The sequence below is a fragment of the Heteronotia binoei genome, chromosome 4, assembly GCF_032191835.1.
Source record: "Heteronotia binoei isolate CCM8104 ecotype False Entrance Well chromosome 4, APGP_CSIRO_Hbin_v1, whole genome shotgun sequence".
In the NCBI taxonomy this organism is placed as follows: domain Eukaryota; kingdom Metazoa; phylum Chordata; class Lepidosauria; order Squamata; family Gekkonidae; genus Heteronotia; species Heteronotia binoei.
In genome coordinates, this window is record NC_083226.1 from 131,818,225 (window position 1) to 131,841,413 (window position 23,189).

General features: G+C 42.5%; 1 protein-coding gene across 4 annotated transcripts in view; it reads right to left on the bottom strand.

The window, feature by feature from the left end:
- Window positions 1–23,189, bottom strand: part of RASGRF2 (Ras protein specific guanine nucleotide releasing factor 2) — a 183,478-nt gene that overhangs the window by 94,375 nt on the left and 65,914 nt on the right. For all 4 annotated transcript variants that reach the window (XM_060235762.1, XM_060235763.1, XM_060235761.1 and 1 more), the window contains 5 exons: window positions 21,246–21,439; window positions 17,050–17,159; window positions 12,838–12,956; window positions 3,920–4,080; window positions 2,261–2,327 (listed from right to left, as the gene is read on the bottom strand). In XM_060235762.1, coding sequence (XP_060091745.1) covers window positions 2,261–2,327; window positions 3,920–4,080; window positions 12,838–12,956; window positions 17,050–17,159; window positions 21,246–21,439 — 651 coding nt within the window. The remainder of the gene's footprint in view (window positions 1–2,260; window positions 2,328–3,919; window positions 4,081–12,837; window positions 12,957–17,049; window positions 17,160–21,245; window positions 21,440–23,189) is intronic.

Genomic DNA, 23,189 nt, shown 5'->3' on the forward strand with positions numbered 1-23,189 from the left:
CTGACCCGGTTCTGTTCCGAATATCTTTGTTCTGGATATTATCTATCAGACTGCCATACTGCAATACGAATCACTCCGCGGTGAAACCGTCTTCTGCTGTCCACATGATGGCACCATGTAGTTCTTTTTTCTCCACTTTTATGCGTATCATGCACACGCACACATTATGCGCATGCACACATTATGCACATATCCGCACATGCGCATGCACATAGGTTGAAACATTATGTGGTTATGCAGTTATGCGCATATTGTTAAGTAGTAAATTGGATGTCTGAGGCTCCTTTTGCTTTGGAACAGCCTTCAGACATCTGGAAGTTGGTCAAGAACTATCCAGACAGGGAAACTACGAGGTGGAACCGGAGAACTAAAAAAACACCACAAAGGAGCAGGTAACACTCCGGTTCTGAGAAGGATTTGGAGGGGGGGGCTACTACAAGTTAATACTGGGAGGCAGATGTTGCTGTCTGATCAGCCACTTTTAATCCGGTATGAAACAGCAACCACATCTGATTATACTGTGCGTCTGAACACCCCCTCAGAGTGGCTAACAATCTCCTTCCCTTCCTCATCCCAAAACAGACATCCTGTGAGGTAGGTAGAGCTAAGAAAGCTCTGAGATAACTGCTCCTGAGAAAACAGCTCTGAAAGAACTGTGACTGACCCAAGGTCACCCAACTGGCTGCATGTGGAAAAGTAGGGAATCAAACCCAGTTCTCCAGATAATCTGCTCTTTTCCACTACACCAAACTGTAGTAACATTCAGCCAACATATTATATTCTCTAATATTTGCAGAGTCCTGGATTATACTCATAATCATTAATACATACACTAGTTAACAAAAAAAACCCAGGATGCACAACTCCATCCTGACTCAGCCTCTGTAATTTATAAACTGATGAAAGATCCCACTAGTCTAGACTTCCATTTGCTATCTAATCAGATGAGGCAAATTATTAATATGCCCCAGCAAAACTCAATGTTTTTGCTGTGATAAGCTACTAGCTCTTTAATGTTAGCTGTTATAGTGCAACTCTGCAGTAAAAATGGTGAAGGGAGAATAACAGACGCAGGGCAAGCAATGTACAGCAATTGTGACCACAACTTGAGTACTAATTATTCAACAAAACTATTCACACACTTCAAGATAAGTGAGCCTACAAATAAAGAAAAAAGAAGTTTTAATAATTCTTTTTTATCTTGTGTGTTAATTTCATATCATGTTGAAGAGTGAAAAATTATAGTCAGGAGAGCACTTTAAAACTCTGTGATTTCTGTTTGAGAGATTTAATCAAATGCTTTGCTTTTCCACTGAAATCACTGGGGTGTCAAATAGTTTAATTTTGATTATACCAAGTCCACTGTATTTAATTGCAGAAGTTACTTGCTTGAAAGACTAAATCTTGGTATCATAAAATATGTGCCCAAGGCCTTGGTTATCAAACTGTGGTCAACAGGGTTTGACCCAACTGTTTGAGACTCTTACCAATTCCTCACTAGCGGTTGCTTCACCCCTAGGCTTCTGCTTTCTTCAATGCTTTGCCTTGAGCATGAGCCACTGTAGAAATGTTTTCCTAATTGCAGTACAAAGGAGGATGTTTTCATTTATTTGCTCTTGAAAAAGTTGGAACTGCCCTCAGGCAGTTGTTCGAAACATGCAGCAAGCCAAGTCAACGAACACGTTGAGAGCTTATATCTTCACTGTCGTGCTTGGAAGGTGGAGAGGAGAGAGAAGGACTGTGCTACAGTCATCCTCTGAACATATTTTCACCTCTGTTCATGTTTGGAACTATCATGGTTTGAACACACCTTAGTGGTTTTTTACAAGACTTTTTGGACTTTGAGATTATTTATGTGTTGCCTTGTGGCACTTTGTATTGCATAAGATACTTTTGTATAGAAGGTTATTGAAGTAGACTTGTTCAAGATATTAAGTGATTTGTTTGGCCACACAGTTGCTTTGTTGTTTTGGTTTGAACAAGTTCTCTTGAACAAAGCTGGTCTGCCCACCTACCTCACACGGTGCCTGTTGTGGGAAGGGGAAAGGAGATTTGTAATCCGGTCTGAGACTCCTTTGGGAATTGAAGGGTGGAGTATAAATCCAAACTCTTCTTCTCTTCTTGAGTATCTCCTGATCCTTTCACTGGACTTGTGCCAGAGAAATTTCTTGTGGGCGAATTAATTTTTAATTAACCAGTAACATAATATTTAAAAATATATAAAAATTATAACTATGTTAGACTTTTTGCGGTAACTTACAGTCATCATCATTCATATCAGTTTCCTCAATTAGTGTGCATTCTATTAATGAGAGAACACCTCCTGCCTAGAGAAATAAAAAATATTTTTCATAAATTTCCCCTTTTCTCCCTCTTTAAATTATGTAAATTATGATACTTTAACATTACAAGGCTTCCTAAAATTAAATTAAATGTGTTGCTAAGAATCATTAGTGCTAGAAAGTGAAAACAATATTAACCTGGATGTGTTTCTTTTTCCAATTAAAATAAACCTCTAAGCCGAGCACAAATGAAATTAATTTTATCGATAGAATTAATAACACAGCACATTCCTCCATTATAGTAAAGAAACTGATTATGGACAATATTTAGATTAAATAAACAAGATACTAAAACCTAAAACTGTAGACCTGATTCATGCAGACCTATTTTTTAGATGCACTGAATATATTTAATCTGTAAACCAGCTAAGGGTTTGATTCAGAAAAACCTTGCAGTAAGCTAGCAGCTGGCAACTAGTGGGAGTCAGGGAGGGGGGGACAGTGTGATATGATGTCCAGCGGAAATCCAAAAGTCGCATCACACCTCTCTCAAAATAACTGGAAACTCAACAATAAAACCATAGTTTCTGATTATTCCTACAGAGGCCTCATGTCACTTCTGGGTTTCCCCTGGAAATGATGTAATGCCATTGAGCTGACAGAGATCTTTACATTTATTTTTCTTCAACCAACCAATACAGCAGTGGCACGCAGCAGGGGTTGCTAGCAGGTCTCCCACCATAGCAGGTGACCCAGCAACCCTATCTTACAGTGTATATTAGAAAATTCTATACTCTAAATAGCATCATATTGGTTACAATAAATGTGAATAATAAATTATTTTGAAGAACAATCCGCCAAAATATCAATTAAAACTTTACGGAAGTCAAAGTACATAAAGTACAAATATAAATCACCCTAATCCACATGGTTCTTAACACCCTTTCAAAGAACTCAAAAAGGCCAATCAGATAGGACTTTGCTTTAAAGAAATCACACCTTGCTCAGTAGATCTTGCTCTTCCTTGCTCCATTTCTAAATTGCAAAAGTGAAACAATACCTGAGTACCATTCACTTGTTTATAAGTTTAAGAAAATACAGATAAATTATGTATAGGACATTTTGCCCATGGCTGATTGGAGAAAAATGATTTATAGTGCTATCCTAAACCAAGTGATTTAAAGTTCATATCTATGGGGGTTTTTTTCAAAAGCCTCGTTACAAAATATAGACATGAACAGTCGTTTGACTGCTGATTTTCTAAGAAAAAGCCCAATTTAAATAAAAATTGAATACATTTCTTTTCCTGAGGCTCAGCAGTAATATTCTTGTAATAAATGTACTCTGTATAATTTTACTGACTTAAAATTTTATAATTTCTAATTACAATTAGTTTAAAATATTACACTCCATTCAGTGCTTATCATTTTGAATCTGCATCTGGATATATTGAGAGAATGTTTCCAGTCAGTTGTGCATTTTCTCAGTGGATCAATTCATTGCAACCTTTCTGTTAAAACTATACTACCATGCAATAATGAAATCTCATATCTGCTGTAAAGACAACATTAGGAACTGTCCTAATTTCACTATGTAGTGAGATAGTTTTAACTAAGATAGTTATGAAAATGTTGTACCTTAAGCAAGTGCAGCTTTCCTCCAGAGCTCCTTGTACAAATTAAAAAGTGTTTTGTAAATAAAAAACATTGTCTTTCACCTTCTTTTTTCAAAGACAATGATCCCAGACGAACTTTACTAAGCTTTCCCCTCTCAACTGAAGGGACCTGAATAAGAGTACCTAGTGATTACAAAAGGAAATAGTACATTATGAATATATGATTGATAAGTGATGTTCTTAAATTCTGCATCTTGTAATTTATTTGACATTGTAGCAGAAAAATAACGAGGTCCACACAGAATTTCTGGTATGAAGCGAGGTTTTACTTTGGTACAAAGCAGAGCTCAGCCAGGCAATGTGTCATGCCTGCACCAGACCCAGCCCTTGCTAACCCAGAGCAGGAGCCACCTGAAACTGATCAGGCCACACCAGGCCCTAGCTCATCCCCTCCTGAAACTGATCAGGCCACACCGGGCCCTAGTGCATCACCTCCTGAATCCCCGCCACCTGTGAGCCGGCTCCGTGAAAGGAGACGGCAGGAGTTCAAAGACAGACGGAAAGAAGCACGCATGCGTGGGAGGAGAGATCTAAGCCCGGAGTACTAACGAGTTAACAAGCCAGCACAGTATATCTGTAGTCCTGGCCTTAGGGCAAACTGTGCTGGCAACGAACGATCCTCCTCGGACGTGACCACGCCCTGCACCCTCTTGCCTGCTGAGAGAACCCGTTTGCTCCTGACCCGGCTTGAATCTTGGACTTGGAACTGGACTCTGCTTTTGCTCTGTGGACTGGCTTAGGTACTTTGAATATATTCGGCTTGCTTCCTCTGGCTTTTGACCCACTGCATTCCTGTGACGACGCGCCCTGCTTCTCCCTTCGGTTGGACTGATTTATGGTAGGGACTAATTAGGACTGCTAGATAACGCTTGTGCTGCTCCTTGAAAGCACCGTAGCCGGCTGCCAGCGTCCTGGCCGATTGCCAGGGCAACAGCAGCCGCCCGTCTCTACCTGAAGGTCCGGGTCGCGACACAATGCAGCCCAAGGGAACTGAGTAGAATCATTCAGAATACACACAGTTTTCTAGCAGGCGAACACGGGTTTATCTGATTTAAACGTTCCCACCTTCGCTGAGTTCTTTCTGGTGAAATTACATCGTTCCTTTACTTTATCTATTACAGCAAGACGCTCTTAGGAGGACGTTACCTTATCTAGTCAGCCAGCTTGAGCGCACACCCACTTGGGCGGTGATCAGCGCTCCAACGGAGAGTTAAATCAGACACTCTAGTTTGAAAGCAAAGCATGTTCTTATGCATTGTATTCATTATTATAAAGGTATTAATTATTCAGGGGTTCCCCTTTAACATTATCTGTATATCTTACAGATCATATACCAATTTTAGATGGCAAGCCAAAACACATTTATTTCAGTGTTGACTATAATTCAGCGTAAAGACTGTTTGATTGCAACCTTTATTTATTATAAAGACTGAATTATAGTTCACTGAGTCAACAGCAGAGGGAACCCTTTTAAACCCACCAACTTCAATGGATGTATAAGGGCACAACTCTACTTAGGATGGCATTGTTTATAATTTTTTAGATTTTTCACACAAAAATTATTTACAGTCCACCTTCCACAGTGGCTGTTTTCTCCAAGTGAACAGATCTCTGTTACCTGGAGATCAGTCGTGGGACATATCCACCTATCACCTGGATCACCTAACCCTATATGTGGGGTATTACGTAAAGAGCAGTTTTGAGTGTGTTTATTGCTATTTTCTATAAGAAAAATTACTTCTGAAAGTCAAAGGGCTCTCCAAAGCAGTATTTTTTCCACAGGGAGATTATTTTCCATGTAGATCTCATTACCACTATTTTTCACTGTACTTTCCTTGCCTCAGCCTTTAAGTTACCATTTTGTGCCATGCTACCAGCCATTTTCCACTGGTAGGGCTGAAAGCCTTCTGGTGGGGCCTGGAAATCTCCTGCTTTTACAACTGATCTTCAGCTGGCAGAGAGCAGCTCTCCTGGAGAAAATGGCTAAAGGATGGACTTAGGGTTGCCAAGTCCAATGCAATAAATATCTGGGGACTTTGGGGGGTGGAGCCAGGAGACTTTGGGGGTGGAGCCAGGAGACATTGGGGCGGAGCCAGGAGCAAGGGTGTGACAAGCATAATTGAACTCCAAGGGAGTTCTGGCCATCACATTTAAAGGGACAGCACACCTTTTAAAATGCCTTCCTTCCATAGAAAATAATGAAGGATAGGGGCACCCTCTTTTGAGGCTCATTGAATTGGACCCCCTGGTCCAATCCTTTTGAGACTTGGAAAGTATTTTGGGGAGAGGCACTAGATGCACCTCTACCTCAAAAAACAGCCCCCCCAATACCCACAGATCAATTCCCCATCATTCCCTATGGGAATCGTTTGTGGAGGTGCATAATGGCTGTGGGGGTGGGGCTTCCCCCGCTAGCCAGCTGGCTGGGGGGAGGGGGGAAGCCTGTAAAATCGAGGGATCCTCCGCTGGGACCTGGGGATTGGGAAGCCTAGATGGACTCATGGCATTGTACCATGCTAAGGCCCTGCCATCCCCAAACCCCACCCTCTCCCAGATCCACCTGCTAACTCACAGATTGTTAGCCTCCAACTCACACAGTTTTGTCTTAGCTCAGGAAGGATGACCCCAGAGCACACTAATTTATGCAGTACCTCACAACTTTAATGCCAGTAACTCACAACTTTAATGCCGGCAGCTCACAAAGTAGAATTTTTGCTCACAAGACTCTGCAGCTTAGAGGGAACATTAGTCTCCAGGTATTTTCCATCACAGACCTGGCAGCCCTATTTTCCAGCCTTTAAAAAATGGCAATAGCTAGATCTCTACAGATTTATATCTACTGCAACAGTGTATTAATTTTCAGCTTTATTTTTAAGTAAGCCTCCACCCTTGCAGCATTTTAAACATAAATTTGTAGTTAGAGTTTTTCTTCTTCTAAAACCACAACAAAAAGGGCTAGAGATTTAGTTTTGTTTTTCTTGTTTGTAATGCAGTTGCTGCTGATGTTTTGGAGAAAGGTAAAGGACCACAGAATAGCTTGGAATGGGAAGGAATTATTGTGTTTTGCTGAAATTCAGAGGAAATTTGGTAAAGACCATTATTTCTTACTGATGGTGGTAGTGCTGAGTAGTATCAGTATATAACATTGGTGTGTCTTCTTTGCTTAAACTGCTTTAGAAAAAAATATGTGGTAGACAGTTATTTATTTTTATTTCTATCTCACTTAACCTAGCCTACATTTATTTACTTACTTTGCATTATAAACAAATAATTTAAATATTAAAATACTGGGGATCAGATCTGAATTGCCCTAAATTCAAATGATAGTGTTAAAGGATTGGCTGTACAGGGTGAGGCAATGTTATAGCTTAGTTGAACAAAGATATTTAATCCATACCAAGATGTTTATTTCATTAGTAACTTTCTTCCTGTAAGAAGTTTAGAATGTAGTGTCTCCACATCCCCATGAAATTACACAGTAATAATATTCATTTTGCCAGTGTATGTACACTGCAGAAAGTTGCTCTGGGGATAACTATGTAGGATATGTTGTCAAACATAGACAGACAGAGCAAACTATACAAATGAAAGTTTCATCCTATTTTATCTTTGCAACCATCAGCTGCCTATCAGGGAAACAAAGTTCAGTTACAGACTGATTTATTTCAGCTCTTCAGTGAGTTTCATGGCTAATTCAGATCCACTTGGTCTGTCTGACATTCCATCCACTGTAGAATATTGCCCACCCAGTTGGAATAAAGAGACAGACAAAAGAAGTTGGGTAAACTAAGGGCCATTTTATTAAAATCCCAATGGCAAAGGCAAGGCATTAGCTGGCGGCACAGCCAAGGTCAGGAGTGCTTCCTGGACCCCTTCCTTGCCAAGCAGTGGGCAAGCCACCCTGCCCTGGAATGAAGCCAACTCCCAGTGGCTCTCTTCTGGCTGGCACATTGCTTGGAATAAGCCCAAGAGATCCCCCCCAAATTGTGCAGCTTAAGTGGAGACTAATCTTGGTCATCCCTTAGACCAGAGGTGGCCAATGGAAGCTCTCCAGATGTTTTCTGCCTACAACTCCCATCAGCCCCAGCCAGCATGGCCAATGGCTGGGGCTGATGGGAGTTGTAGGCAAAAAAAAAAATCTGGAGTGCTACCACTGGCCATCCCTGCCTTAGGCAATCTGCATTCTCCCACCCATGCCGCACAGCCCAAGGGGGGACCTTGCCAGACGAGAAGGAGAAAGAGAAGGAGGAGAAGGAGAAGAAGTGGTGGTGGTGTGAAGTAAACTCTGTGGAGTCCATAGCCCTGTTTAAAATTTTAACTCAGGAACAAGCATGACTTTTCCATAGCCTAAAACCCAAAAAACTTAACGCTAATAGGTACTTTCTCCCCTAAAATAAATACCAGGAAACCCTTGATACCATCTGCCCTGCTTATTTTTAACAACATTTTGAAAACATGTGATGGCTTTGTTTTAGATGTTTCTTTTTATTATTAATAAAATATACCAAGAATTTTGTTATTAGAATTTATTAATCGACAGATTTCTAGACATAAGTACAAAACAAGGTCAATTATCTGAACAGATTGGCAAGTAACAGCCATTTTAAACAAGACTCAAGGCACCTGTGCAGATATTAATGCAGCACAATATCTAATTTAAATGGTTCCTTATCTGTATACTACCTCTAGACTTGCAACATTTTCATGAACAACCTTCCTTCTGGGCTACAGGCTACTGGTATGCAATCCCTAAACATACACAGCAGGTGCACAGATGAAGCACCCTTTAAGGCTCAAGAAACCATGAGCAAGTACTTTTCACAAATTTAGCACTTCATTTAAATCAGCCCTATATCCTGCTGAATTCAGTGGGACTTCTGCATAAATACATTTGGACCAGACTGTAAAAAAATCAGATATAGATAAAAGTAATTAATATAATCTGTATAGCTGAGCATAGTAGGAATAACATACATCAAAAAATTAACATGCAACAGCACATGTCCATTAAAATAGCCTATGAATCAATAATGGCACAATGTAATATTTCACAGAACTAGTGTAAAAAAACCTACAACCAGAACTCATTTGTGCAGTCAGCCCTGACAACCTGGAAAACAGGATGGTGTAACCAAGAAGATTCAGTCCACTTTCCACATATTTCCTCATTAAAAAATGAGCGTTGTCACAGCTGGAGTGATGGGATAATAATGGAGTACACAAGTAAGCACATTGCCCTGTGACAATTACTCCAATAAAAAGAAACAGTAGTGGAGGATCCACAGAAATAAGAGATTATTTTGCAAAACAGCAGGACCTGTTTTTAAAATGTCCTGCCTATTATGCAGGATTAGTTGAATGCAACTCAGTGTTGAACATGACTAATAACACACTAACTACACGCAATGGCCTTCTTCAGTTGATGGGAAGAGTTTCCTATCTATACTGAAAAGCATTCCAAACCATATTATCACAATCTGTTGAATACTGCATCAGCCACACTTAAAGATCCACATCTGATTTTGAACACTACCTGTTGGAAACTGTTTAAATAGTTCCTGATCCAGAATCAGGAATTGTGACACAACCCTAATTACTGGATGCATCACAAGACATCTGCTGCTGGATTTAGGCATTTAAGAATGTTATGTTGATGTTGAGAATCAATTGTTTTTAAAAAGTAAAGCAAAACACTCCTGTGTGAAATGTGTACGTGAAATTAATTTAAATTCATTTAATCTACATTCCAATAAATTAAAATTTTCAATTTATATCCCACCCTATCCCACAAACCAGCATTTAACTGGTTTGATATCAGGATGTCAGAAAAATATCTTAAAAGAATACAGTTTCATATAAATGAATGGAATTACACATATATACTTTGCAAGAATAATTTTGACTACTCATAATTCAGATGACAGGTGTTTTCCAAAATACATTATTGAACTTCAGCAAACATTTATGTGCCACAGAGATGCTGACATGGGAGAGGTAAAAGATCTGCAGTAGAGAGATCAAACCGTAATTGTTTTTACTTAGATACACATATTTCTTTTCCTTTATGTATAGCAATTACTTCACAAAATTATTGGTCCAAGGGCCCAGAGAGTTGGTAAATAAATCCTGTCAGTTCATCAATGGCTGTGCTATTGCACAGCTGTCTGTTTTGTGGCCATTTTACTGTGAATCTGTACGCAGAGGTGATGGTATAACTGATGATAGATGGGAAAATATTTAAAATTCCTAGAATGCAATGCGGCTCCCAAGCGGAGGCAGGCTGCACAGCCTTGTCTCTGGGGGCCCTTTTGCCCCTTCGTAAGGAGGAGGAGCGGGCAGGGCATTATGGGAGGTGAGGGCAGAGTAGGCACACCTTAACGGCTGTCTCTGCTTCTGCCTCCCAGTCTTCGCCTCGTGCTCGGCCCACCCTCCCGCCCTTGAGGCAGTGGTTGCTCTGAATTTATAGGGGACCGGGTAGGAATTTTTTCATCTCTTCCTGTTTGGCTGTTGGAAGTGGTGTTTTTCACCTACATCACACAGCTTGTAGAAGGGATTGCGGAATTGGCTAGGGTGTGGCAGGTTTAAGTAGGTTGGTCACTTTCAGGTTGGCTGGGTTTTTTGCCTAACTTCCGTTATGCAGCTTGGTGAGCACCAATAGCACCCCAGTTTTGGGGCACGGGGTCTAGCTAAATAATTCCTGGCCTGTGCGTAGGGTTGCCAATCCCTACGTGGGGGCAGGGGATCCCCCATTTGGAGACCCTCCCCCCACTTCAGGGTCGTCAGAAAGCGGGGGGAGGGGAAGGAAATGTCTGCTGGGAACTCTATTATTCCCTATGGAGATTTATTCCCATAGAAAATCATGAAGAATAGATCCACGGGTATCTGGGGCTCTGGGGGGGCTGTTTTTTGGGGTAGAGGCACCAAATTTTCAGTATAACATCTAGTGCCTCTCCCCAAAATACCCCCTAAGTTTCAAAAAGATTGGACCAGGGGGTCCAATTCTATGCGCCCCAAAAGAAGGTGCCCCGATCCTTCATTATTTCCTATGGAAGGAAGGAATTGAAAAGGTGTGCCATCCCTTTAAATGTGATGGCCAGAACTCCCTTTGGAGTTCAATTATGCTCGTCACAGCCTTGATCTTGGCTCCATCCCTAAAGTCTCCTGGCTCCACCCCCAAAGTCCCCAGATATTTTTTGAATTGGACTTGGCAACCCTACCTGTGCAGACTAGTTGAGTGATGAAGTGGGCTGCCTCAGGTTTGCATGGATTGATCCACCCTTCAGCTGTGCGGATGGGGGCTGGAACTCCAGGGCATAACCTTTGCTAGGCCAGTTGGGTACGAGCCATGCATTTTGGCTATACCTAGAGGCAGGGTGGCTCGCCCATCATGCGGCAGGGGAGGGGTATTTCATCCCCTGGCCCTGTCATGCTGCCTGTTATGTTTATAGCCCTTGTTGTTAATTTAATAATAAAGAAAGTGGCCCTTAGTTACCCAAACCCTTGTGTCCGTCTCTTTCTTCCGTCTGTGGGGGCAAAATCAAAGGTTTTTTGTTCTTGCTTTTTTGCCAGCCACTCAGAAAGTTAGAAAAACATCTGATATGCATATACATGAGCATCAGGTTTTTAGATTATTCTAGCCATGTAAACATAAATATTCTATTTTATATATGTGTTCCATGACTAGACGAATCTAAAAACTTAATCTAATTAAAATTAAAAAAAAAACCAGATCAAGGAGTTCAATTGTTTGTCCTATTTCATTCAACTTTCTGATATGAAAATCACTATTTTAAATTTGTGGCCATTTTCATATATCCGATTCAAGGAGTAAATTGTTTTCTAATCCCAGGTTTGGATATTTGAAAGTAAACACTGCCTGCAATTTTATGCAAGCCCCTAAATATTTTACATATAACTGCATATTCATGCAACTAATGGAGTTTTGTACTGAACCTCTCCCTTAAATGCTTGTGCCTATTCAAAGCCCAGCAAGCTACTTTTAGAACTCCTGAGAGTTTCATCAGCTGATTGACTCCACCTTTGGGGTCCAATAGTTAAAGAAAACATTCCGAAATCTAGTTGGGCAAGTATAAGGCTAAAGGAGACTATGGATTATGGCTGTATCTTTATAAGCAACCTACATTTATACAATATGACATTTATATTATATAACATTATATATTACAACATTTACGAAGACTTTTTATTAGGTGACTTTTTGCCATATGTACAGTGTTGCCGCAAAAACCATAAGCAGCATCTTCTAGCAGGCACAATTAATGCACATCTCTAGGCACTTTAAACAGACCAAATGATGATATTTTCCACTGGCACTGGAAAAAACGTCTAACAAAAACCCCTCTCTATCAAACAGTATCATTTTGAACTGTTCCTGAAGCACAAATCAAAAATGGGAACAATAGGCAGCTGTTTTCATTCCTCACAATTTCTCCACCATTTGACAAAGCTTCAAGTGCTTCAAGTTTCTCTTGCGCTTTTGTCTGAATGTTGGCATCATCTGGGACAGCAACATTTATTGGACAGACAGACCTATTTTCCATGGTGCTGTAGATAATTTCTGGTCCACTGAAGATCATAGTCTGGTTATAATGTATGTTATTTTCCCATGGGTGATTTACTATTATTGTGCTGCTGTTTTTCATGCCCCCTGGAAAAAAAACAGCATAGAGGTGGGGCTCAGCAGCTGCCCAAAATCTTAGGGGCTAATATTCATGAATCTTATCTGGACAGTGCAGACTTCTGAAGCCTGCTACTTTCCAATGATATCTTATCTTCCAATGATGCCAACATTAACATTCTTTATTTTCAGTTGCATGTTAATAATACTTCATAAATGCACAATAAACTAAAAGATCCTACCTTGTCGTATAAAAGTCTGGCTTGTGTCCAGTAATATATCGCAACCCTCCACTATCATTCTTTCTATTGCAAGATTTTTCCGTATGTTTTCTGTGTCACTTACTTCATCGTGCATCACTCTATTGTAGAGAAGGAAAATAATGTAAAAATTCCCAAATTGAATTTGTAAACATAATCTGCCAACCCTAATTTTTAACTGCCAAAATACAGCCTACTAAAATACCATGCAAAATGCCCTGAGCTTCAGAGACAGCTTGGCCAGCAAGAAGTCTTCTGTATTTCTGGTTCAAGACCGCTGTGCATGACATGTACAAGACAACATTGGATTTATATTCTGCTCTCCACTCCGAAGCTCAGAGTGGCTCACAATCTCCTTTATCTTTCTCCCCCACAACAGACACCCTGTGAGGTGGGTGGGGCTGAGAGAGCTCTCACAGAAGCTGCCCTTTCAAAGACAACGCCTGTGAGAGCTGTGACTGACCCAAGGCCATTCCAGCAGCTGCAAGTGGAGGAGTGGGGAATCAAACCCGATTCTCCCAGATAAGAATCTGCACACTTAACCACTACACCAAACTGATCCCAAAGGGTATTTATCTTAGGAAATCACATTCATCACCAAGCAGTCTGCAGAGCAGCCTACACAGTATACTCTGCCCTCATCTGAGTCTCCATCAGCCATGTCAACGAGCAGAAGTGAAAACTGGGCTGTAACACTGCATGAATGTAGAACAAAGCAGGAGTCAAGTAGCACCTTTAATACCAACGAAGTTTTATTCAGAATGTAAGCTTCTGTGTGCTCTAAGTACACTTCATCAGACAATATGGAATGGCAAGCGGTCCTAAATATAGAGAAAGTGGGCAATGCGTCAGTATGCAGAGTCATGAAAATGTTTTTAGCAGATTAAAAGAACCATAAATTGGGGTCTGGTGTTTGTTAACTGGGTTGAAAAACAACAAAATGCAATATAAAGCAGATTGATGTCCATGTACTAAACCCATTAGTTATCCTGAAGTGAAGTGTAATAACTGAGTCAGTTGTGATGTCATTGTTGTTCAATCTCTGGGTTAAAATGAAATAAAATTATATTACCTTTTCTTGTTTCCATGATTCTGCATACTAATTCACTGTCCACTTTCTCTATATTTAGGACTACTTGCCATTCCATACTATTGCAGATGACACCCAACTCTATCTGCTAATGGACGGCCGGCCTGACTGCGTCCCTGAGAATCTAGACCGGGCCCTGCAGGATATGGCAATGTGGTTGAGGAGGAGCGGGCTGAAATTGAACCCAGCGAAGACAGAAGTCCTTTGTCTGGGTCGGGGCGCCCGGGAAGGGGAAACACCTCTTCCGGTCTTCGACGGGGCGCCGCTGAAAGCGGCGCACCGGGTTAGGAGTCTGGGAGTTTTACTGGAGCCTTCATTATCAATGGAGGCCCAGATTGCAGCCACTGCCAAGTCAGCCTTCTTCCACCTGAGGCGGGCAAGGCAGTTGGCTCCCTTCCTAGAGCGCCAAGATCTGGCAACGGTACTTCACGCAACGGTCACCTCGAGACTGGATTACTGTAATGCCCTCTACATGGGGCTGCCTCTGTACCGAACCCGGAAGCTGCAGCTGGTGCAGAACGCAGCGGCCAGGCTACTGTTGGGGCTCCCTAAATGGGAGCACATACAGCCTGGGCTGCGCGAGCTGCACTGGCTGCCAGTTATATACCGGGTTCGTTACAAAGTGCTGGTCATTACCTTTAAAGCCCTATATGGTCGAGGACCTGTCTACCTCAGGGACCGTCTCTCCCTATATGAACCCCAGAGAGCACTGAGGTCAGCTGGAAAAAACTTGCTGACTATCCCCGGACCAAGAGAGGTGAAGTTGCAATGCACCCGCAATCGGGCCTTCTCCTCTGTGGCCCCGAGCTTATGGAACCAACTTCCAGAGGAAATGCGGGCCCTGCGGGATCTTGAACAATTCCGCAGGGCCTGCAAGACTTTCCTCTTCCGACTGGCTTTCGATGATGTAGAAAATTAAGTACTAATGATACCGCCATCATAATAAAGAACAAATAGCAATAGCATTAGCACTTTTATAACTGTAATTAATTTTAAATCTATTAGAATTTTAATGTTGAATGTAACCTTGTTTTTATACAATGGAATGTTACTGTTACTGTTAGCCGCCCTGAGCCTGCCCCGGCGGGGAGGGCGGGATATAAATAAAATTATCTAATCTAATCTAATCTAATTGTCTGATGAAATGTGCTTAGAGCACACGAAAGCTTACATTTTGAATAAAACTTTGTTAGTCTTAAAGGTGTTACTTGACTCCTGCTTTGTTCTACTGATTCAGTCCAACACGTCTGCCCACCTGGATCTAACTGCATGAATGTGCCATAGGAGTTTAATGCATGGAAAAACTGTATCCAGTCTCATAGACAGAACCATCTAGACATGCCCATAGTTTGCAGCTGGTCATTCCTCTTATAAGAGACTCACAGGTCAATGCTTGGGGGTGAGCGCTTAGGGAGCAACAGGCTGTTATGATGGCATATCTCCAAGCTACACTGTTGTAACTTGGAGGCATGCCAGTGTAACGCCCTGGTGGTTACAGAAGCCGGTGCAAACCCACTGTGGCCACTCACCACTGTCCTGCTGCCTTAGGAGTGGGCTGGGGGCATCGTGGGATGCCCTCCAAAACCACAGGAAAGTTACACCAGCTCAAAATCACAGATCCCAGCTGGGGACAGGGGGAGTAAAGACTACCATCCCATGCCCCTCTTGCCTGTTTCATGGCAGTGACCCAGAAAGATATGGAGGTCAGGAATTGACTGGCCACCCCAACAGTGGCAGCTACAGGAGTGGACAAGGATGGAAGTGAGGTGGCTGTAAGTATGGGACATGGGCATGGTTCCATATCACATGGGCAGGGCCTGACTGATGTGTTCCTCTCCATTCCCTTGCTGTCAGGCCTCCAGGTACAGGGCCATGGTCAGCACAGAATATTCAGTCACCACCACCCTTCCATATGGGTGGCAATCAAAAGGGAACAACTGGAGACCTGGAGTTATTGGAAAGATGCTGTGTTCCCAGGCTACCATGGTTGGTGGCAGCTCTGCTGACAGCTATGGGCACCTGGAGTGACTTGGTGGCTCTCTTAGAGAACATGCATGGCAGGTAGGTGTGTGCTGAAGGGTTGGCTGGGGACCCCATTAGCCCCCACCACTGTGACTTCCCCACTCCTCTGGTGGCAGGGTTGCCCAGGGCCAGCCTCAGCAGTATGCCTATATACCTTTTGCTTTGCCCATACTACTTCCCTGGGCCCTGAAGTGCATGACTCCTCCACTCCCTGCCTCTCAGCTCACATCTCTGCTGCACCAGTGCCTTAGGGCTGCCACCTTGTGATTGGATGATTCCCCTGTTCATACCAGCCACCCCATTATGTGTATAACATCTGGGAGGCACAACAGTGCAGTTGCTAGGGATGCTGACCCAGCCATGGTCCATGCAGCCCCCTGCTGGAACTTTTGCCCAATATATGGCCTATGCTGAAACCAGTGGCACAGCTGTTGTGTTGGCAATTGGCCACCTCTGCCTCAGTAGCCCTCATGATTGTGCTGTCAGACACCATATCAGGGCAAATAAGGATTGTGATTACTTAAAATGGTTTCAAGATATAGAAGGAAATTCCTACTGGGAATTTATGCAACAACTGTACTTTTGACAATTCTCTTAAAAATCAGTTACAGACATTTTATGGTTAGATTTGAGTCCAGTAGCACTTTAGAGACTAATAAAAATTTTCAGGTATAAGCTTTTTAAGAGTTTGTCTGATACAACATGCCTTGAAATAGTTATGTTATATCCTTGAAGTCTGACCTATTACTACTTTGCTATCATGTAGATTAGTTGGGTTTTTAGTTTTTAACTGAAACTATATAGAAATTGCTTTATATATTTTACTGGTGCATTGTACCCCATCCTGAGCTGCTTGTGGGGAAGGGCAAGATAAAAATCCCATAATAAATAAATAAAGCTCTTGTTAGTCTATAAGGTGTTACTGGACTCAAATATAGCTGTTCTGCTGCAAATCAACACAGCTAACCTCTGAGACATTTTTATATCTGCCGTTCCAAAAGGTGTAATAATTCAAGCTTTTACAAATCATGCATTGATTCTATATATTTTATGGTTTCTATTTTAAACAAAAATAATCTCACCTTGAAAGTTCTTCTAGCTTTGATTTAGCAAATTCAAGACTCTTTCTCTCCACATGTTCATGTGGTGTGTGAGCAAGAAGTTCATGTAAGGTTATAATGTATCTAGGAATCTGAAAGCAAATGAGTTTTTAAAATATAAGATAAATTATAAAACAAGTAATTTTTCATTTTTCTATTTGCTGCTTAACTCTCAAGAAATAGTTCATTTAACCTGGTAAGAGTAGAGTTAGTGTATGGAGGTTAGCTGCAGAGTCTGTTTCATGAGAAGATTTCTAAGTGAAGGGGGAAAAATAGCAAAAAAAGCAGGGACAATAGAAACCCCACAGAACACAATCAAAGTCCAAGAGAATCTCTGCAGTTGAATCTGAAAGTGGGGGCATTTTTGCAAGCCCAGCAGAACCAGTGCCACCGTGGCACTGCAAACTCAACAGCACTAAACTGATACAACTAGTTTGAAACTGACAAGAGTGTTTCCAAGGCTGGAGAATTCCACCTTCCCCCCCATTGCTTTGAAGTTCTGTAAACATTTTGTTTGAGTGGAGCCAGTCTTGTCTGGAAATGTATCCATTCTCAAACCAGCACAAATCTCCATGAATTTCAGTTCACAAACTATGAACTGAACAAAATTAATCCCAAACTATATAGTTCATAAACCAGTTCATACCTATCTCTAATTCTTAAACTTGTGTGCTAGCTACATGTCTTTGTTGCAGTGTTCTGTATGACAGAAAATTTGAGTTAGAGAAAATTTTACTTCAAATTAATTTGTCTTGCAATTTCTAGTCCTGATTTAGTAGTATAGAACCTATAAAGAATGTACAGAACCAGAAATCTCATAGGACTGAAATATTAAAAGATTAGAAGCAATTATCCTAAATCAAAAGATAATTTTGAAAGTTTCAGCCTAGCTAAAGAATCAGCCAAATGCTTAGTAAGTATCCACATCACAATGTTATCCAGGCTTCTTTACTGTACTTTAGTGTAATGGTCAGCCCCATTTGGGATGATGAGTTGTAATGTACAGTTAGTACCTGCAACCTGAGATGAGTAGGAACCTACACTGTAATTTTTTCAAATGTATTTGATATTCAAAACTATATATTAAATCTCAAGCCAGTATTTAGTTTATTGCGTGACAATGTGAAAATGCTGATGTGGTTTTATACCATGCTGCCAGTGGTAAAAATGAATATGGAAATAAGTAATGTCTATCTAGGAAGTACATTTGTATCTTGTCCTTTCACTAGGAGATTAGGACAGCATATGTGGGCATATATCCACCATCCACAGCTTCTGGGGAGCAGAATTTTCCTGCTTCCTGCTCCTGATCTCACCACTGAGTGTCCTGTGACTTTATTCCAGGAATCAACAACAAAGAGAACAAAGTGGGGTCTGCAGTGGTATAGAGAACTGGCAAAGATCCCTGTCAAGTGGCTGGGTTTCCTGTTAAAGCAGACCTCCCACCCCAGATTTTGCCACTCTTGCTGCTGCGTAGTATATATCAGCAGGAGCAAAATTGAGGAGGAAATCAGCATCATGCCAATGCCATGGCATCACTTCTAGGAAGTGACATCACAGCTCATGACAGAAGTGACACTGCACCATTGGCATTATGCCAGTCATTAGAATTCCCCCACATTTCCTCATGCTGGGCTGTCAGTACTGGGCTAGCAATCCTGCCCTCTCATTCTGCAAATGAATAATGAAAATTCCCTCTCTTCCCCAGGAGCAGGGGATTCCCACCTCCACGAGAGAATGGCAACCCAACTGAGACAGTGTAATTGGCCCAAGGTCACCCAATTTCTAGACAGAATGGGAATTTGAACCAGATTGTCCATATTCTAGTCAGACACACTAACATGGATATCAAACAGAAGGCTTGAAGGATGGAACTGGCCCATCAATGGCTCTTATCTGGCCCATGAACAACTGGTGTGAGGGAGGGATAGGCTTGCCAATCTCAAAGTTCCAGCAGGGGTTCCCCCGCTTTTGCAGGCTCCTTCCGGCCCCCAGTCAGCTGGTCGGCGGGGGAAAGCCTCGCCCCAACAGCCCCCCAGGACTGGATCTACATGTTTTTGAGAGGGGGGCAAAATTTTAAAAGATGCCCCCTTATGGGCCCATTCTACCTTGTGGGCCCATAGAATAGAAAGGACTCCATACTCAATTTGGCACCCCCCCTCCAGTGGCACCCCCTAGATCCAGCCCTGCAGCCCCCATGCAGGCCTGGCGCTGAGGTTTCCAGCGCCCCATGCCGAAATTTGCCCCCACCCCCTCCTTTTCCCCCCATAAACTTTCCTTACCCCCTCTCCATCCCGGGCTGCAAGCCGCCACCCTCCTCCTCCTCCTCCCTCCCTCCCTTGCACTAGGAGCCAGTGCCACACTGCACTCTGCTTGCCACCCCCCCCCCATCCCCACCGCGCCTAGGCTGGTCCTTACCAGCTTCAATGTTGCTGCACACAGCTTCTAAGCCTTTGAAGGGCCCGTGGGAGGAGAGTTCACTCTCCCTCCTTCCTGGAACCGGAAGTGAGGGAGAGCGAATTCTCCTATGCGGGCCCTTCAAAGCCTTAGAAACCGTGCACAGCAACATTGAAGCTGGTAAGGACCAGCAGCGGGGGAGGGGGAGGCGAGCAGAGCACAGCGCAGCACTGGCTCCCAGCGCCAGGGAGGGAGGGAAGCGGTGGGGGGGTGGGAGGCGAGGCAAGGCAAGCGGAGCACGGCGCTAAGCCAGCGCCACAAAGGGAGGGAGGGAGAGAGGAGGGCGGCGGGAGGCAAGGCAAATGGAGCGTGGCACTGACTTCCAGCACCACAAAGGGAGGGAGGAGGGCGGCAGCAGCGAGGGGGGAAGGCGAGGCCAGCGGAGTGCGGTGCTGGCTTCCAGCGCAATAGAGGGAGGGAGGAGGGTGGCGGGGGGAGGCGCCTTAGTGGGAGATGGCGCCCTAGGCCATCGCCTAGTTCGCCAACTCCACGTGCCAGCCCTGCCCCTATGTGCCTTCAAACCTTGAATGCTTAAAAAGACAATGGGAACAGAAAGGTGCAGCTGGTTGGGGTGAGGACATGAAGACTTTATTCAGGGGAACGGCACTACTTTTTTTTTAACTTATTTTCTGAGTCAGACTTGTCAACCCTAGCAGAACTCCCTTTGGAGTTCAATTATGCTTGTCACAACATTGCTATTGGCTCCATCCTCAAAGTCTCCTCGCTCCACCCCCAAAGTCCCCAGATATTTCTTGAACTGAACTTGGCAACCCTGGGGAGGGAACAGGAGACCGCAGCAATCAACTCTTCACTTCAGTGGCAACCTCACTGGTAAGTAGGGGGCTGCTGCACCCACATTCTTGCCAGCTTAGTGTTCCAAGAGGTTGCAGTCCTCTTCACTTGGCCTGCAGCTCTGATAGTGCTGTCCCAGATGGCTTCAGGGATCAGCATTTGCATGTGTGGGGTGCAGACAATCCTCTGCCAAAGCCTGCTAGCAGTTAGTGCTGCCATATTTGCTCTCCCTATGCAGCGATATCCCCTCCCACACACAGTTTCAGCCCATGGTGGGAATTCTTTGGCAGTTTCTTCTGCACATCAGGGGCATAGTCCTGCCACCATGCACACAATGTGGCAGCCATTCCCTATGGACCACCCAGCAGCCTTCAGCTGTAGCCAACTGCTACCTCACAGTGGGCAGCACTGGTGATCTCTGGTTATACTGGTTGCTGGGTGGCCGTTGTGACCAGCATAACCAGAGATCACCAGAGCTGCCCCCTCTGAGAGCAATAACTGACCCTGATGAGATGCATTTTGGCCCACTGGTCTTCCTCAGTGGTCAAAGAAATGACATTACAGGAATGGTTCCTAAAATTACAATACAACAATAATTTCTTATAAATCAACCCAAATGAAGTTTTTTTTAATGATTATTGTCTGCGACCAAAGACAAAGATATTAATTAGAGGCCTCATTTTTGAGAGTTTACTGCCATGGTCAGGTACAGTTCCAATAGCAATTATTCAATCACGCACCTAATTTTTAAAAATATTTTTCTTGTTTGGTCAGAAAAAAATCAATGAAGTCATTGAAGTCAAGAATCAATACTAGTACTTTTAGTAGTAAGTTCCTCCTCTTTTTTTGCTTACACTGAAGCAGCCATTAGGATTCTTCTAACCAGCATAATTTGATAGCATTTATAAATGCTTGATAATAAACATTACCTGAAACATAGGGTAAGTCAGAAACGTCTCAAGCATCCGTCCCTCGCAGGCCGGGTTGGCTTCATATTGCTTTAAGAGTTTGTCAAAATCTCTGTTCTGCTTACAGTTTGCAAGAACCTGGAGACTATACTGGTGATTCCGAACAAATTCTTGATAAATATTCAGCATAGGTAGCAGGATATCAAATAAATCAGCTAAAAAAACAAAGGCAAAGTAGAAATATGCCATTATCTACCCCTTGTAGTAGCGTATTTACAAGAAAAAATAGATTAAAGTAACATGGTTGAATCTGTAACTGATGTTCATCTAGTGTTCTTCTGTCTGGGCACATATGGGAACTATGCATGCATAAGACAGTCACAGAAATTTTAAAAGCTCCTGAGAGTACAAGACACTTTCCCACTATTCAGTGCAGTTTCCCACCAAAAGTGCCTATAAAAGGCAGGGGCGGGGGGGGAGAGCACAGAACACTTGAACATTAGTTACAGATAAGTGCAACCATTTTTTTCATCATCCTGTCTTCTGTACAGTCCTAAAGAACAATGAGCTCCTTATTTCCAAAAAGGGTGTCTGAAGATCTTCTTGGAAGATCAAATGTGTGGCCCGGGAGCTGAATCAGGCCTCTGGAGGGCTCCTATCAGGCCCGCAAGCAAGTCTGCTTCCTACTCCCTTTCTCTTGCTTCCTTCTGCATCACAGCTTGTTTTTCACACAGAAACAAAGCCTCTATCTTCTTCATTGGCTGAGGCTCCTCCCTTGGGGAGGAAGGCAGGAAGAGAGAGCTTGCTTTGCCAGGCTCTCTCAATTGCAGAGCAGAGCTACTGAGCCAAAACTCTCTTATTTCCACTGGCTGAGGCTTCTTCCCCTCCTTGTCTCCTGGGGAGGCAGGGAAAGTGCCAGAGCTTCCTTTGTCCAGTTCCCTCAATCACACAGGAGAGAGACAAAGCATATTTAACGGCAATAAAATTTTATTCAAGGTATGAGCTTTTTGCCTTGCTGCAAAGAGAGAGAGTAGGAAAGCAATGTGAGATATTTGGATGAGGAATAACAACAAGCCAATGATGTGGATTAGGCTGAGACTGTGTCCAGACCAAGTTCACCCAGCACATTTCCTTTGTAGAATAGGGATTTTTAACCTAGGCTTATTTGCATATTAGGCCACACCCCTGACATCACCATTGTTTCACACAGGGCTTTTTATGTAGAAAAAGCTCAGGAGGGACTCATTTGCATATTAGGCCACACCCCCTGGTGCCAAGCCAGCTGGAACCACATTCCTGCTTAAAAAAAGCTCTAATTACTAGTATTTCTTCAAAGCATCTATAATACGTTGCTGTTAAACCATCTGATCCAGGCGCTTTATCTTCCTAAGTTTTATTATAGCTCGGTTAATTTTTTGTTTGTTATCACTTGGATCAAGATTCTTCTAAGCTCCAATATAAATCTCTTAAGTGGCACCTTGGATAAATATTTCTTAATTTCTTCATCATCTACGAGGTCTTCTTTATAAAGATTCAAAAATAAATTCTTTATTTGTTCATGTATTTCTTGATCTGCATAAGCTACCTGGTAAGCTTTTCTAGTCCTAGGTTTTCTCCTTTTTCTCTTTCTTTTATTAGACAATGTACAAGGTACCTTCCAGGTTTATTTGCACAGTCTTTTGTTTTTAAAATTTCATTTTTTCTGCAGTTCTTCTACTTCTAACAAATCTAATTGATTCTTTGTTTTTATTTCCTTCATTTTCTTCTTATTGCCAGTAATTTTATGGTCTTGTTCTAGTATCTTGATTATCTGTTATTTTCTTTATGTAATTTTGCTTCTCTCTTTTGTTTTTTGGAACTTTTGCCAACAAGGTTCCTCTGATGTAAGTTTTGTTCATCTTTCATATTGTTGTCGCAGTGATTCCATTTGTGTTGTCAATGCTAAAATATTCCATCAAATCTTTA